The 18,655-nt window shown below is 35.5% G+C and overlaps 1 protein-coding gene across 16 annotated transcripts in view; it reads right to left on the bottom strand.

Moving 5' to 3' along the window:
* ROBO2 (roundabout guidance receptor 2) overlaps nucleotides 1-18,655 on the bottom strand; it is a 1,676,347-nt gene that overhangs the window by 130,719 nt on the left and 1,526,973 nt on the right. For all 16 annotated transcript variants that reach the window (XM_041734856.1, XM_041734853.1, XM_041734854.1 and 13 more), the window contains one exon: nucleotides 1,735-1,862. In XM_041734856.1, coding sequence (XP_041590790.1) covers nucleotides 1,735-1,862 — 128 coding nt within the window. The remainder of the gene's footprint in view (nucleotides 1-1,734; nucleotides 1,863-18,655) is intronic.

The following is an 18,655-nucleotide window of genomic DNA, read 5'->3' as shown; positions in this document are numbered from 1 at the left end:
TAAAAAGAACCCTGCTGCTTCTATAAACAAACAACTCCTCACATTTTCTCACCATTTGTTAAGTCAGCAAATATTTTTTAAATGGAACATTTCTTGGTGGGTTGTTTATTTTTCCCCAACCCCACTCACTTCAGAAACAACAAATAAACAAGCTTTGGGGAAAATTTGGCCAGGTGAATTGTTTTCCCAAAGCATTGCCTAGCAAACAATATGTACATAAGATATATAATCACCTACAGAGAATATAGATTAAATTTAGTAAAGTGGCTTACAAAGGACTACCAGATTTTGATAATATATAATCGGTCTATATATTTGATTGGTATATGATCATAGCTTTTTATGATCTGTTAGCTTATGAGGAATGAAAATGTTTTTAAGCAACTAGTTTGCCTATTTTGTCTAAATTTGTTTTGTATCTAAGTCCACTCTATAGTGTCCAGATGCCAGATGGGGGAAAAAATGGATTCAGTGGAATAAAAGCAGAGTGATTGAGAAGTATGGAAATTATCAGTATTTTCCAAGTCATCCAAAGTGCATATGTCCTAATAGTTATCGGGAGAGAAACAGGTGGGGTTTTTTTGTTTGTTTTGTTTTAATGATTTGATGCTGAAATCATAGATCAGCAAAAATCATTTTTGGTCCCCCGATGGAGGACCAACATGAGAATCTCTTGACAAATTTTCACCAATGTAAATTCCTCTAAACCTTTTCACCAATGTTCTGAAAACTCTTGGGAGCAAAGTTGCACAAAGGTAGAAGGTGTGACGTAACAGGGTGAGATATGACTGGGCTGGAAGCATGTAGTGGACTTTCTTACAAAGGATGAGAGTAGAAGGCATCAGTTAAAGTGGTACAAGAAAGGTGGAAAGATTGAGCAGAGGATGTGCTTGCCTATCTCTGTTTGAAGTCCTGTGAGTATAAATGATGGCATGGGTGATGCCTGTTTGGTAAGAGTAATGTAGATGTCCACACGGTACTTACTATTTGGTACCTAGGGCTATATAATTTACTCATGTGGATTGACAGGCACCACTAGGAAGATAGTTCATTCATTCTATTTCACTGTAGGGTTAAGTAATGCTTTCTTTCACTTATAAGCAATTTCAGGGAGTAGAAATGAACATTATTCCATGAATGAAAAAGTGCATGACGCCCAGAAAGTCAAAGTTATTATAGAAGCGACACTGACTATTTCAATTATTTAAGGCCAATGAACTTCACAAATCACTCTCTAAATCAGATTTTCTCATGTCGAAGCTCATTTGTATCCACTTTTCACCTTGGAAGCAATGTTGATTTTATTATTTTTTATTGCTTTTTGGATGCTGAAATAAAAATAAGAATTTCAAAATAGCACTCTCCCAGTATAAACCAACAAACAAGTAAACAGAAAACAGAGTACCTTTAAAATTCCGACATTTAAATGCAATAAATACTTCAAAACAGTGGGTACTAAAAGATTAGTATAAATATTTTCTAAAGATTTACTTTTCAACCATATTAGCTCTTATTTATTAAATAAAAACAGTCCCTTCAAATGATCATACTTTTCAACTCAAATTTGAGAGTAATTTTATTTCAATTAATAATAGAAATGACACAAAACTAGGCATTTTAATATAATAGTAATAATAAGAGTGCAAGCTATTATTTTGACTGTGAGTTCACTTACCAATTTAGCCAAATATTAGTCTGTTGATTCAATTGTATTTCATAGCTGAAATTTCTTACCTCGGACTGTTAGAGAAGCAGAGGCTTCTACTTTTCCAACCCGATTCTCGGCAATACACAGATAGGTGCCTTCATCTGTACTCATGGCCTTTTTAATTCTCAGTGTGTAATCATCTTTGATGTCATACCTGTGTGGAAATGAATTGATTTTATTAAATAACATATTGTCTATATTAAGATAACACTGTGTTTTCATCTTCATTTTTCTCTTTTGGTATTGTATTTTAACTAAAATAAAACACACATGCATACATACATAATAATCAGCCACAAAGTGCAATTGTTAGATTAAAGATGTTACTAAATAAGATCATTAATTTCAGAGGTGGGAACGCCTGAGTGGCTCAGTGGTTGAGCATCTGCCTTCAGCTCAGGGCATGATCTCAGAGTCCCAGGATCAAGTCCCACATCAGGCTCCCTGCATGGAGCCTGCTTCTCCCTCTGCCTATGTCTCTGCCTCTCTATCTCTGTGTGTGTTTCTCATGAATAAATAAATAAAATCTTTAATTTTTTTTTTTTAAATTTCACATGTGATCTCTTTCGGCTCGATTACCAATTACCCATATTTTTATACATATAACAACTCTTACTGCATCAAGACTATCAAAGGTGTTATTAGCATTTTGGCTTTTTTCTCTTAGTTCTTAGATAGTAAGTAAGGAATAGTGTATATATCAGTTTCTAGGGGAGTTATATTCTATTATTTTCTGGGTTACACTGTATTTCAATATATGATATACTTATGGGGCATCTTGAATATAGAGCTGAAATATATTAAAGAAAATCTTTTCCTCTTATTTGTTGGCAAATTGACACAAATACATTGTTGAAAGAATTAAGAAGGGGCTGATTTTTAAAAATTAGTAGTATCAACCCTTAAAACATCAACATGCCATGGAGTGATTTCTGGAAATGCACATCCTCAGCTCTTTCCACACTTTTATTTTCTTGCTTCTTCTTCTTTTTTTTTTTTTTCAACAAGTAGACCAATACACTAGTTCAGAAAAAGATTCTGAAATTTAATTCATTTTAATGAATCTGTTGAAATACTTGCATAAGAATATGCTCTTAGGGATCCCTGGGTGGCGCAGCGGTTTGGCGCCTGCCTTTGGCCCAGGGCGCGATCCTGGAGACCCGGGATCGAATCCCACATCAGGCTCCCGGTGCATGGAGCCTGCTTCTCCCTCTGCCTGTGTCTCTGCCTCTCTCTCTTTCTCTCTGTATGACTATCATAAATAAATAAAATTAAAAAAAATTAAAAAAAAAGAATATGCTCTTATTAGATTCAAAGGTTACAATTACACAAGCAAAATAACAAAGCTATTATCTTTTCATACTTTTCATATCTGATCTTTCCTCTTGATTTTCACTGACGGTCTTTGTTATTTCACACACATAATTTTGCAATAGCTTTTGATTGATCACATTGCCTCTCCATGTATATCACACAGATAAAGCTGTATTTTTTAAATATTTGTTTCTACCTACTCAAAACTAGCTGTGACTTCCTATTGCTTTCAAGACAAAAGCAAACTTTTTAGGCTTGCATTGAAGACTACTATTTCAGATTTCTTCTACTTTGAGCTTTAGCTAAAAGAATAATAGTTTAAGTTTACTGCAATGTAAAGGACATAGACCTAATAATTGTTCTGTTTGATAGAACTTTGCATGACGCAAAACAATGTCTATGAACCAATCATGCTACAACTAAACTTCAACAGGGACACCTAAGTGGCTCAGTCGGTTAAGCGTCTGCCTTCGGCTCAGATCATGGTCTCAGCGTCCTAGGATCAAGCCTTGCATCAGGCTTTCTGCTCAGCCAGGAGTCCGCCTGTTCCTCTGCCCCTCATCCCCACTGTGCACTCATGTTCTTTTTCTCAAATAAATAAAATCATAAAAAAATAAAGTATTTTACTGTAGAAAAGGGGTACACACAGAGTGGAAAAAGTGCCAGGTTGAGAGTCAGAGGTCAAGATCTGAATTCTGATTTTTCTCTTTAATAGTAAAATGACTTAAAAAAAAAAAAAAAGTAAAATGACTTGAGCAAATCATTTCACTTGAATAAGGGTCAGTTTCCATTTGCAAAATGACAATCTCTGATTCAGAGAATTATTTTGAGGATGCTATTAGCTAATGTATGTGAGTCTTTTTGATTTGCTTGTTTAAAATGTGAGGCAACATTCAGTTTTTAATTTTTATCCTAAATGACAGATCAGAAATTATATATAATACAAGTATCTTTTTAAAAAATACTTAGAATAATATTTTCATGTGTGTTTGATCCAGAGAGGATTTTACAGACATTCAAGTCTGCAAAATCTTCCCCTCTTTAACTTTTTTTTTTTTAAGATTGTATTTATGTATTCATGAGAGACAGAGAAAGAGGTGGAGACATAAGCAGAGGGAGAAGCAGACTCCATGCAAGGAGCCCGATGTGGGACTTGATCCCAGGACCCTGGGATCACGAACTGAGTCAAAGGCAGATGCTCAACCACTGAACCACCCAGGCACCCCTCCTCTTTTAACTTTCGATAAAAATTCAGAGAGCTCTGAAGAGACTTTATCAAGTCAAACAAAAGCCATGACAAAATTCTAGCCAGAATTCAGTTTCTTAGGATAAATTAGAAATGTCTACAAAATGCAACGGGGGAAGGGGCAGAGAGAGAAGCAGACTCCTGGCTGAGCAGGGAGCCCAGTGCAGGGCTGGATCATAATCTGAGTCGAAGGCAGACACTTATCCAACTGAGTCACTCAGGTACCCCTGTTGAATTTTTAAGTGCTAACTTAAGATGTATATGACACATTATCTATATCATTTGGATAGAAATATAATTTCACATTCAACAAGCATTTAGTTCTACCGTATGGCAGAATTTACCTCAGGTTAGATAAATTCATCCTGTAGGGAACAATGTGGGGGATAAACAGAGTAAGAAAACTATTTAATCTTGCTATAGTAAGTAAAAAATGTTTACTTATAAATCACAGATTACATAATATTTGAACCCAAAATAAGTCTGAAATGAGACTTGTTGAGATTTCTTATATTTTTAAGGAGTATTAAAGAAAACCAAGAATAGGAATGGGAATATTGCATCAATATTTTAATTTTTTTTTGTTCTTTTAAATTGGTTTTGTTTGTTTAAGGGTTCCCTGGTCAGGGATACAAGTAACTGTGCATTCTGTTCTTTGATTGTTATTTTGTTTTCATAAGAAAAATGAAAAATGAAATAAGGTTGGGAGGAATGAATTGTATTAATCTTAGCTACTAATATAAGAGACTCCCTTTCAAAGATAACATGCCACTATAAGAAATTAGGATACTTCCTTTTTTTTTTCCCCCCTAACTAGAGACACGGTTTCAGGTTGTAAAACTCTGGATAAGGATAATGGGCTGGTGCTATGGAGCTTATAATTTACCCCTGAAAGTCATTGACATCTGAGAAAATTATAATGAAAATTTAATTATTTTATTCAAGATACTAATATTTAAGGAGATTTATGCCAGGCACTGCATTAAAACTGGGGATACATGCTTTCATAAACCTCCGAGCCTAGTGAAATGATTCTCAACTGGAAGGGATGAGATATGACTCCACACAAAGGTATATCAGAAGTACCTCTAAGACTTTCTCCAGCTAACACATACTTTTCTCCAGTCCCAAGGTTTGGTATGCATACATTTCTGAGGGCCATACTGTCCTATCCCAATTAGAAATAACAATACACTAGTCCTGCTAGGTCCCATCATACAGGAGTGTTGAAATTTAAAACTAATCAACATCAAGAACAACAATAACAAATTTGAATACTCTTAGATATCATGGGGTGCTCAGAATCTTTTAATTCTCATTATCCACTGGATCTTTGCCTGAGTAGATTGTGAATATCAGCATTATGAATTTATGTAAAATTATTTTGAATATATACAAAACCATCCAATGATTTCTCATTCAGTCACTCAGAATAAAACCTATTTCTATGATCTTCAGAGTTTTAGATAATCTACTTCTTGCTTACCTGTCCAATTTCATGTTCATTCTCTTCTAACCACATGAGTCTTTTCTCTGTTTAACTGAACACCTAGTTACCACAATGTCTTTGTACTGTTGCAACTTCACGGAATGCCTTTCCATCTTCCATTGCTAATCTTTAACTTTCAAGATGACATAAATATTCCCTCAAAGATGTCTTTCCTGCCCAAACAATGTGAAGTAGCTTTCTACCCACCAGTGACTTTTAAAAATTACTTTTATTTCTTTTTATTTTCTTATCCTCCTTTTCTACTTTTTTTTTTCTTTAAAGCTATATCTTTTGAGTTTTTAGTTTCCTTATTTATTGTCTTTCCAAGAGCATATGTGTTCCATGAGAACTTATTCTCTTATTCCAACTATGTACCTCAAGTCCTATCCAACAGCCCCTGAGATCTTGGATGTGTCCGATGAATGCTTATTGAATGAATGATGAACCACCCAACAAATGCCTGATTTTTTTTTGTATTTCTTTTAAAATAGAGTTACCAGTACAACAACTGTATGTAGAATGGAAAGAGTAACTATTTTGAAGCATACCATCCTACTATATCAAGGAATATAATAATATTTTTAGATTTATACATCAGCAGTTAGCTCTAAAACATTGGCTAAGTTAGTATCAACATAATATTGTGAATGTAAGAACTCAAAACATTTAATACATAAATGCTACTAGAAAGATACAGACCTAAAATAAAGAAGTTAGCTAATCTTGACCAGCAATTTAGACATTTGGTTTGCAAGCTATCATTAATAAATTTCACTCTATAAATTAATAATATGAACAATAATCTCTCTTCCTACAAGGGAATAAATGAAATGATTCTAGAAGAATATCTAAAATAAATGTGAAGACTATGAGAAAATAGAATGAAAGCTTTGTGTTCTGCTGAAAGATTTCAAATATATTACCTCATTATTTTGGCAACTAGAGTGATTTCTAATAACACGCCTTATGAAAGTAAAATAAAGACAACAAAAAATACATTGCATGATGCTCTCGAACATACTGTTTAATTTATCCTCATAAAAATTCTGGTAGGTAAGGAGGTAAAATGTTATTCCCCTTATTTTAAAAATACAAGAAACTTATAAAGTTCAATCTGCCTGAAGGCAAACCATATAGCTTGTTAATAAATATACCTTTGCAAAATATAGATACTGGTTATTCTACAAAGCTAACAGATTATAAAGTCTGAGACACAGTAAAGAATTGAAAAATTGTTGAGTCTGGTTAAATGTCCTAACTTTAAGTTTAAAAAAAACAGCACTTTGTTATCCAGAACCCTGAAATTCATTGGTAGCAAAGGTTTAGACTATATTGGAATCTAAAATCTACAGTCTTCATGAACTAGGTTACACAGGTTATACCTTTCTATTAAGAGACAGAATAAGGATTCAATTTATTTAAAAAATCGTGATGTATAAATATATAAGAGAAAAACTAAAGTATGGACTTACTACCAAAATGGCAGCTACTTCCACAAAATTTTCCTTAATGGGTTTAGTAAATAAATGGTCAATAATATAATTAAGCTTTTAGTGGCTGAGAATTCAGGCCTTGTGGTCTGTGTGCAGAAATTTACACAAGATAGTATAAAATAATAATTTCAATATGGTTATTTGTGGGCTGAAATATGCATGAAAGCAATGTGTGTGTGTGTATGTGTGTGTGTGTGTGTTTGGCTCCCTGATATTTTTAAATTACTGAAATAATTGACATCATTTAAAATTTTGACATTTTTCACATACAAATTTGGATTCTCAAATCAAAATATCTTACTCCAAAGTACATACTCTTTCTCTTCCATCATACTGCCAACCCAATGTATCTAATTCAGTGGTACACTGTACTGCTGGAGATCCTACTCTTCCTTCTAACACCATTCAATCATTATGCCAGTTTCTAGCCTGAACCCTGATGGTACTATGACAAAGCCAGGAGACCCAAGCATATCATGTACCTTTATCAATTTTTACAATAAGAAGCATCTTTGGGTCAGAGAAATGATAAACTTATAATGTGACCAAATTAGCTCTTACTTGCAAAACCTTAAGAAATACAAGAATTGATTTTAAAGAAACTGTATCTAAAAACACTTCAAGGGATGCCTGGGTGGCTCAGTCAGCTGGGTGTTCAACTCTTGGTTTTGCCTCAGCTGGTGATCTCATGGGTCATGAGGTCCAGTCCCAGGTTGGGATGCACACTCAGCAGGGAGTCTGCCTGAAGATTCTCTCCTTCTGCCCCTCCCCCAATTGCACATGTTTATTCTCTCTCTCTCATAAATAAATCTTCAAAAACACTTTAAATCTCAGGATGAAGTAAATATGTGGCTCATTACTAATTTCACATTTAGGCAATAAGAAACAAAAAGCGATGAACTTCCCTTCCAAAGGCCACACATTGAGGCAAATAAATCAGGGGGGAAATTGTCATGAGTATTTACTACTAGTCTGTTTTCTTTAATGGGTCATGATTTTCCTGAGACAATAATTTGCTTGCTAGAACTACGTATTTTTACATTAAGAAGATTATTCACCATGACCAAGTGGGATTTATCCCTGGGATGCAAGGCTGGTTCAACACTCGTAAAGCAATCAGTGTGATAGATCATATCAACAAGAGAAAAAACAAGAACCATATGATCCTCTCAATAGATGCAGAGAAAGCATTTGACAAAATACAGCAGCCATTCCTGATCAAAACTCTTCAGAGTGTAGGGATAGAGGGAACTTTCCTCAGCATCTTAAAAGCCATCTACGAAAAGCCCACAGCAAATATCATTCTCAATGGGGAAGCACTAGGAGCCTTGCCCCTAAGATCAGGAACAAGACAGGGATGTCCACTCTCACCACTGCTATTCAACATAGTACTGGAAGTCCTAGCCTCAGCAATCAGGCAACAAAAAGACATTAAAGGCATTCAAATTGGCAAAGAAGAAGTCAAACTCTCCCTCTTCACAGATAACATGATACTGTACCTAGAAAACCCAAAGACTCCACCCCAAGATTGCTAGAAGTCATACAGCAACTTGACAGTGTGGCAGGATACAAAATCAATGCCCAGAAATCAATGGCATTTCTATACACTAACAATGAGACAGAAGAAAGAGAAACTAAGGAGTCAATCCCATTTATAATTGTACCCAAAAGCATAAGATACCTAGGAATAAACCTAACCAAAGAGGTAAAGGATCTATACTCTAAAAACTATAGAACACTTCTGAAAGAAATTGAGGAAGACACAAAGAGATGGAAAAATATTCCATGCTCATGGATTGGCAGAATTAATATTGTGAAAATGTCAATGTTACCCAGGGCAATTTACACATTTAATGCAATCCCTATCAAAATACCATGGACTTTTTTCAGAGAGTTGGAACAAATAATCTTAAGATTTGTATGGAATCAGAAAAGACCCCAAATAGCCAGGGAAATATTAAAAAAGAAAACCATACCTGGGGGTATCACAATGCCAGATTTCAGGTAGTACTACAAACTTGTGATCATCAAGACAGTGTGGTACTGGCACAAAAAGAGACACATAGATCAATGGAACAGAATAGAGAACCCAGAAATGGGCCCTCAACTCTATGGTCAACTAATATTCAACAAAGCAGGAAAGACTATCCACTGGAAGAAAGACAGTCTCTTCAATAAATGGTGCTGGGAAAATTGGACAGCCACATGCAGAAGAATGAAACTAGATCATTCTCTTATACCATACACAAAGATAAACTCAAAATGGATGAAAGATCTAAATGGGAGACAAGAATCCGTCAAAATCCTGGAGGAGAATACAGGCAACACCCTTTTTGAAATTGGCCACAGCAACTTCTTGCAAGATACATCTATGAAGGCAAGGGAAACAAAAGCAAAAATGAATTAATGGGACTTAATCAAGATAAAAAGCTTCTGCACAGCAAAGGAAACAGTCAACAAAACTAAAAGACAACCTACAGAATGGGAGAAGATATTTGCAGATGACCTATCAGATAAATGGCTAGTATCCGAGATCTATAAAGAACATCTTAAACTCAACAGCAAAGAAACAAACAATCCAATCATGAAATGGGCAAAAGACATGAACAGAAATCTCCCAGAGGAAGACATAGACATGGCCAACAGGCACATGAGAAACGCTCCGCATCAATGGCCATCAAGGAAATACAAATCAAAACCACAATGAGATCCCACTTCACACCAGTGAGAATGGTGAAAAGTAACAAGACAGGAAACAACAAATGTTGGAGAGGATGTGGAGAAAGGGGAACCCTCTTGCACTGTTGGTGGGAATGTGAACTGGTGCAGCCCCTCTGGAAAACTGTGTGGAGGTTCCTCAAATAGTTAAAAATAGACCTGCCCTATGACCCAGCAATTGCACTGTTGGGGATTTACCCCAAAGATACAGATGCAGTGAAACACCTGGACACCTGCACCCTGATGTTTCTAGCAGCAATGTCCACGATAGCCAAACTGCAGAAGGAGCCTCGGTGTCCATCGAAAGATGAATGGATAAAGAAGATGTGGTTTATGTATACAATGGAATATTACTCAGCAATTAGAAACAACAAATACCCACCATTTGCTTCAACGTGGATGGAACTGGAGAGTATTATGCTGAGTGAAATAAGTCAATCAGAGAAGGACAAATATTATATGGTCTCATTCATTTAGGGAATATAAAAAGTAATGAAAGGGAATAAAGGGTAAAGGAGAGAAAATGAATGGGAAATATCAGTGAGGGTGACAGAACAAGAGAGACTCCTAACTCTGGGAAATGACAAAGGGTAGTGGAAAGGGAGGTGGGCAGGGGGTTGGGGTGATTGGATGACGGGCACTGACGGCGGCACTTGACGGGATGAGCACTGGGTGATATGCTATATGTTGGCAAATCGAACTCCAACAAATAAAAAAAAAACCTACATATTTTGCAAGCAATTGGATGTCAATATTTCCCAAGGTCCAATAAATGTGGCCTTATTTCTTTTATTTCTTTCTGGATAAGTTGGTACACATGCCATAATAATCTCATTGATGCTTTTCACTATTACATTAAATAATTGGAGAAATATTCATTTTTTTCATTTTTTTCCTAGAAAGCAAATATTCACTAAGTAATATACAAAATTATGAATAATAGTTCCTTACATTTAGAGAGGTCTTTATGGTTTATAACAGAGCTTAATACAACAATAAGTGACTTAGAAAAAAAATGCCTATTTCCAAACACCATTTTATAGAAGATGCTGAGATCGTTGTCTTGAGCTGTAAAGAGACTGGAATCAGTGTCCTCTGCAGCAAGTACATTTATCCTAACACAGAGTGACACGCCCCTTCCATTTGAGATGTGTGTTATTGCTCTGTGAGCATGTGCATTTCTGTGCCAGTGATTTTACATTCAGAGTTTTGAAAATTCCAGAAAATTACTTTATCAATATTTTACTCAATATTACTCTCTAAAATAAACTGCAATCTTAGAAGGTTCATAAATGTGTTTACTAATATAGACACACTTTATTTATTTATTTATTTATTTTTTTTTTAAATTTTTTTTAAAATTTTATTTATTTATGATAGGCACACAGTGAGAGAGAGAGAGAGAGAGGCAGAGACACAGGCAGAGGGAGAAGCAGGCTCCATGCACCCGGAGCCTGACGTGGGATTCGATCCTGAGTCTCCAGGATCGCGCCCTGGGCCAAAGGCAGGCGCCAAACCGCTGCGCCACCCAGGGATCCCTATAGACACACTTTAAAATTATTCTTTAATTAAGAACTCTAATGTACTCAAGTTTTGTCTTCATTTGCTCTCAGCCTTCTTTACATCTAAGAATAAATTTTCAATAACTAAGGCAGACTTTGATGTCAAATGGCTACTTTGTAAATATGGTACAATATATATGATCAACATGTAGGAGGTATTGTCTGACTTTAATTAAAAACAGGAACAAAAATGAAACAGACAAAAAAACATTACTGGTAGGAAATCCTGATAGAAATTGGGTGATTTTGATTGTAAAATCTGTCAGTCTCAGACTTGTACAAATGCAGTCATTGTTGCCAGGTTTGATTAATGACAGTTGTACAATCATATGCTGACAGTCCCCACCATAAAGATACCTTTTTTTCCCCTGATATGGAACACTGCTGAAAAATGCAACCCAATCAGATTGGCCCCCGGACAACATGTGCTATCATCACTGTACCGTGAATTGAGATTGATTGGTAACCAGCTGTGACAAAGTGGAAAAAGAAGCTCTGGTTTTTGTATTCTATTTTTTCCCAAATAAAAAGAGAGAGAGAGAGAGAGTGAGAGAGAGAGAGAGAGAGAAGGAAACTGAATTGTGTCAAAACCATTACCATCTGTTCAGCTAAATAATAAATAAAACAAAATGAATTTAGTTTAATACTTAAAACAACAGTTTATATGCAAGGTTCTGTTTCTGTGTGACCTTATATCTTGATAATTCATCTTAAAAGTGTTTCAAAACAAAATATTACTCATTTTAAGGAACTTTGAAAATATCAAACAAGATTTTTGAAAACTGGCGAATTTGATAACCACAGTTCATAAATTTCTTGTACTCTGCAATCCCTGATGCATCGTAAGGTTCTAGGCTAGGAACTTTTCTATTTTCTGGCTTTTGTGAATATAATTCAGATAATTTAGGGACTCCTCCCTCTAAGCCTTCCACAGTGCCTTTGGAATTTGGGAGGAGAAAAGAAAAAAAGGAAAACACAATACAATTTCCATTATGAAGTGTGATTTACCATGTTTAGTTCAAGACTGTGTATCTCATTGCTTTGCTTAAATTATGTGAGGATTCTGCACTAATAAAACTTTCTGAATGGCCGTTCTCATTTCAAAAGCATCTGTGTTTTCATAGAAGGAAATTTATTTTCTCAACATCTTTACTTTTTGAAATCACCTACTACTTCTTGCTACAAGATGTCTGGCTCCAATTCTATAACAAATGTTTTGAATTAGCATTTAAAATTTTATTATGTATCTGCTTTATTAATCATTATGTTGACCAATAGTAAAAACTATGAATTGAATCAGGAAACATTTAATGTCTATGTAAGTAAATATGCCTTTCCTTTGAGGAGAGTTTAAAAAGTTAGTTTTTAATTTTCAAAATACTTACACTCAATCTAAATAACTGAAGATAACCTTATACCTTCTAAACTATTGCAGAAAATAAAGGAATATTTTCAATAATCAACATTTGGTAGTTCTGTAATTCAGTGAAAGCTTAACTATGCAGATTTTATACGAAAATGTCACAAAGTCTGTTGCTTACTTTCAACAGAAGGATTTTCAGGATAAAAATTACTTATAGTCTGATAGTCATTCATGATAATTAAAGGCATACCGATCAACTAACTGAGAGCACTGTATGGATTACAGGGGACAGGAGATATGGCCATCTAGAACTCAGTAGTGATATTTTTCAATTGCTCAAAAAAGTGCATGTTAACAACTGATAACTTTGAATCGAGGCAGCCCTATATAAAACATAAACTTTCTTGGAGAAATTCAAATATTTTGCTTTTTTTTATTCTTAAAAGTTAAAAACAGAAAAATTTGGTCAATTTTCCTAACACTATCTTTCTGCTCACAATTTTTCAAACAAAATTCTTCTATAGACAACATTTGAAACTATTACCAAAACTCATGTAGGGGCATCTGGGTGGCCCAGTCAGATCTGAGCCTTTGGCTCAGAGCATGATCCTGGAGTCTCAGGATTGAGCCCTGTGTTGGACTCCCTGCTCAGCAGGGTCTCTCCTTCTTCCTCTGCTTGTGCGCTCTCTCTCTCTCTCTCTCTCTCTCTCTCAAATAAATAAATAAAATCTTTTAAAAACCCCACAAAACTCATGTAAGCGCCTCTTGGCAACCTAAATCCCAGGTGATATTTTCATACTCTATAATAAATAAGTATATTCTAAAGCCAAGCTCTCTAACTGGTGAAGTCTTGGACCCAAAAATGAGCACAATAGACCATTATTTTGCTGACAAAGGAATACCGAGTCAAGTTTTCTATACTTTAGAGCCAATCTTGGTCAAATTCTTCTTTTTACCTATAATTATACTACTACTAATATACTAATTATACTGCATAATACTATATTCCACAATTATAAAAGCTAAGGTTTACAATGGAAGAGGAATTATTTACCTATTCTTTCAGGATTCAGGTCATAAGCATTTTTAGGCAGGGCACCTAAGACCACAATGAAGGACAGATATTTTCTTAAAAAATGAAAATTAAAGTAATATATTTTGGAAAAAAAAAGAAGACAATAATCTTGGGAGATTAGACTCGTAGGGAAGCACTAAGATACAAGATGGTCTCTGAAGACAACCTGTTGTTCTGTGCTGGAAGCATCTACTGAAAGCCAAAATGAAACTTAACGTATGATGGCATTGGACTCTGCCCTAAACAACAAAACACTATCTCAAATTCTCTTGGCTTCCCCTAAGTGCTGTCCTTGTTACCTCCACCCCAGGCTGAGGTGGCTCCCTCTTTGTCAGCCTGACCATGGATGGAAACCCTTCCACCAAGTCTCCCTTTAGCAAAGCTGAGAAAGAGGGCATTTTCCAACTAAAAAGCTAAAAGAAGACAAACAAACAAACCAGCAAAATGTTAAAAAAAAAATACTCACACTAGGGATAAAAATACTATAGTTGACTTAATGAAGTGCAGATCACAGGATAACTAGGCCCAAAAGAACACTGCCTGAGATCCCGGACATCACTGACCACCTTGAAACCAGAGCCTCTCTCTGGAGCTTCAGCAATTAAAGCCAACTGCAGCTGAGCCCTTCCAGAAAGGCCAAAGCATCCTGCTCACCCCAAACTAGGAGTGCCTGTAAGTTCTAATCACTGCGGGCTGCTGCTGTGTTTTGAGTGCCCCTGTGTCCCCATCTTCTACTCCTATGACAGACGATGGGGCCTCCAGGGATTAATTCTCTTGGTAAATTTGTGAACAACTGTAAAGTTCACAGCCTGTTGTCCTTAGTCACCACCCTGTTTCCATTCTTTCTGGTTACCTTATTCTCTCATTTTTCACCTCTGAAGCACGCTTTGTCTCCTCTGATACAATCTCTCATAGTCTCTCTCTCTCTCTCTCTCTCTCTTTTTTTTTTTTTGTAGCCGCCTCCACAAAATTTCACTGTCTTCTGAAATACCAGTTCAATTATTTGTAAAACTTCCTTGTTATGTCTCTCAGATTTTTACCTTGACCTCATGTCTTAATGGAAATCTAGCTTATCTAGCTTTTTCCCAAGAGTTGGTGAAAGAGTGGAGAGGAAAGGATGTGGGAGGAATCCTCCCTGTCATGCCAATTCCTCAGTACCTAACAAGAACTAATTATTCAATGAATATTTTTTTAAAAATGAGTTGCATATCCTCTCATATGAAAATAAAGCATACCAAACCAAACCACATCAAAGTCCTTCCCATTGAAAGGGAATCATGTCATGTAATTTGCAAATGGAATCTTCAAAATTTCTTCCTTTCTAGAAAATATGGTAATTGATAGGACTTACTTCATAGAGTTGTTGTAAGAATTAAATGAGTTAAAATATTGGAGACTTGAACTTGGTAGATAGTAAATGCTCAATAAATGTCATCTGAAATTTTCCATGGCTGCCACTCACTTCACTTATATCTCTTATTCCAGTGATAAGGTCTCCCTCTTTTTTGGCCATTGTCTCATAGCAGATGCTGGATGTTCTCAACTGGAAGGACTGTACTTTTGGAATCTGAAGTTCAAATATCTGATGCTGCCATAACTTCAGACATTTCCTGCTGTATTCATCAGTTTACAAAATTAACCTCTTCCTCTGTTTCTATCAACTCTTTGTATCATCACTTCCTCCTCTATCATACCTAGATTATATGTTCCATAAGTTGCTTGCCAACATCTTCACTTTTCTTGTTTTCCTACCTTGGTGTTGCATTTGCCCTGCAAACCCCAATTATGTATTAACATAATAGTCTACCCTCTTCTATATACCAGAGGTAGAGTTATAAATGCTTCAATTTACCCTCAACTGGCTCTCTAGAGAATAAAGTCCCAACTTCTGAACACACCCAATATGTTCCTTCCTGACCAAGAGTCTCTGCTCACCTCTTCAGCCCATGTGATACCATCGGCTACCTTACAGACAAGCCCTAACTGTACTCAGAATCTCAGGTTCTCTCCTGCTCCTGCATCTCTGCATATGCTGTGTCTTCACATCTGGAGTTTCCCCCATACCTCCCCACTCTTCCATTCTGTCTCCCTACAGCCTAACTATTTCTGCCTATCCCGACCCAAATTAATGTGTTTGATGTCTCTCCACACTTCCAGAGTTGAAGCTCCACAAAGGCACGGTCATGTCTTTGTTCATAGTTGTATCCTCAGAGCTTGGTAGAGTGAGCTGAACCTAGTTGGTAGTCAAAATCAATTTGTTCATGCAGGAATAAAGGCTATACACACACAGAAAAAGAAAAGTTGTATTCTTTCACCAGCATCAAACAACACTGATAACAAAATGCCAAGTCTGCAGAATAGAGAGGTTGTGGACAAGACAGAGCACAATTTAGGCTTTAAGAATCACTTTATTTTCAATTCCCTGAACTCTGACTGAGTCTATTTAAATTGTATTTTCCATTCATAGTTTTTATTTCAAAGCATTTTCTGTGTTCATTTTCTCAGGAAGTTAACTAATACAATTAACAATATACTGCCCAAGGGCCCCAGAGAAATCCATAGTTTAAAGGAGATAGTAAATTACAGAGGATACCCTTGCTCACACCTATCCTTGTTCTATGATTTAACCAGTTACCCAGATAAAGAAATTCAAATTCAACATACAGCAGCAAGAAAAGAGTAAGGTACAAAAAGTTTAAGATACAAATTGACTTTTAGGTCAAAATTACATGATAAAAATATATTTTATCACTGATAATCTTTCATTAGATCAAACATTAACGTTAAAAGGTTTAACTTTACAATCTTAAAATTAGAACTATTCTTTTATTATTGACATGATACCAATATTTGCCTAGCAAATAGATTTTCTTTTTAATTAGACTGTTTTGGTTTTGGTTTTGTTTTGGGTATTATCTGTAAATAGGGCACTATCACTGACAATCACATGATTGTTTTCAAAACTGCAGAGAACTTTTATTTATTTTTTTAAGTGATTCTTTTTTAGAGATTTTTAATTTTTTAATTTATTTGAGACAGAACGAGAATGAGAGAAAGAGAGCACAAGCGGAGAGTGGGAAGGAGCACAGAGGGAGGGAGAAGCAGGCTCCCTGCTGAACAGGGTGAGAGTGGCTGACAGAAGCTTAGTTCGGGGACCCTGAGATCATGACTTGAGAAGAAATCAGATGCTTAGATGCTTACCTGTCTGAGCCACTCAGGTACCCTACAGAGACTTTTTTTTTGTTTTTGAGAACTTTTAATATTATCTCATAGATGTACTGATTTTCACGAAATTTAAATTCCTGATAAGCTTAGAGAATAACTATGTGTGTGTACATCATGTACTATTTTTCTATTGTATTCATGTAAGATTAAACTCAAATCATTCTAGAAATACAAGGATTTTCATTTGGTTCATAATAGCAGAAAGAAATATCTAATTATTTGCTTTGCTATCTTTAATATGCAACCATACTTGTGATTTATTCAAATAAAATAATATCTGCAATTCCTTAGATGCATTACTTTAAATACTTTTCAAAACTTAGTGGTATTATTTCCATATGTTTGTTTAACTAATTAGAACATGAACATTTATGATAAAAATACAAACAAGTCACAAGCAATTCATGTTGGAAATTATAAGGAAAGCATGTTGGAACAAATAAAGTGGTGGAGGTGGTTTAAATTATCCTTCAATTTAGAAATAATTATTGGCTTAGATTCATTTAAGACAATTTGGTTTTATAATAGGAGTAGGAATTGTTTGGAAAGGTGGATTTATCTCAGATTGTGTATTTGGTTAGAAATTAATCTCAGGTTTAAATTCATTTAGAAAAGGACTTCAGGGGCTAAACCCACAACAATCCCCCAAATCCACAGCTCAAACCAGACGTTTGTGCAAGGCAGTTCCCCCTTCTGGTTCTCTTCTGAGTCAGGGATGAACTGTGCAATAGGGACTGCAAGTTCAGAGTGAAATGGATCTTTGAATGTGTCATCTACTTAGTGGCCTTATGATCCTCACCAAATAAACTTCCAGAAGACTCCATTGGTTTTCAAATTGAGCACTAGCTGAGAGAGGGGTGGGGTGCTCTCTATTAGCAGAGGAAAGTTCAGCTTAGACTGTGCTATGGAAGATTCACAAGGCTCTCTCTCCTCTGCTGCCCACAAAAACCTCCTCATGAAAAATGCTTCGGGAATAATTTGGAATTCAACAGAGCTATGTTGGGGCACTTGTCATCATTAAGTGTGTCATATAACGTGTATTGAAAATAGAAGGTTCAGACATTTCTCTAATTAAGCTACTCTTAACTAGTTTTATCAATTCAGCAACTATTTAATGAGCAAGAAATATAAAGAAACATTTCATGCCTCATATATTCTAGAAAATATGCAAAAATATACATTCATCTCAAGTCATTAGTGAACCAGAGGACTTTCTTGTTTCAATGACGACATATTTTTGTCAAATCCAGCTATGGTATTCTCTGTCCATCACACTGCTACAACCTTCATAGCTAAGGCAATAAGGAAAGACTTTGAAATCTGTTTCTTTAAACTATATTCTATTATTTTTGCCCTAACATTATAAAACAAAAATAAAAATAATCTAAAATAGTACTCAAATAAGCAATGCCTACTTCATCTTTTCTTGTAGATCAGTCTTGGTGACTTTTGGACCAGGTTA

The sequence above is a fragment of the Vulpes lagopus genome, chromosome 20 (assembly GCF_018345385.1).
Source record: "Vulpes lagopus strain Blue_001 chromosome 20, ASM1834538v1, whole genome shotgun sequence".
NCBI lineage: Eukaryota > Metazoa > Chordata > Mammalia > Carnivora > Canidae > Vulpes > Vulpes lagopus.
The sequence above is the reverse complement of the archived record's forward strand: the minus strand, read 5'-3'. Positions and strand labels throughout refer to the sequence as shown.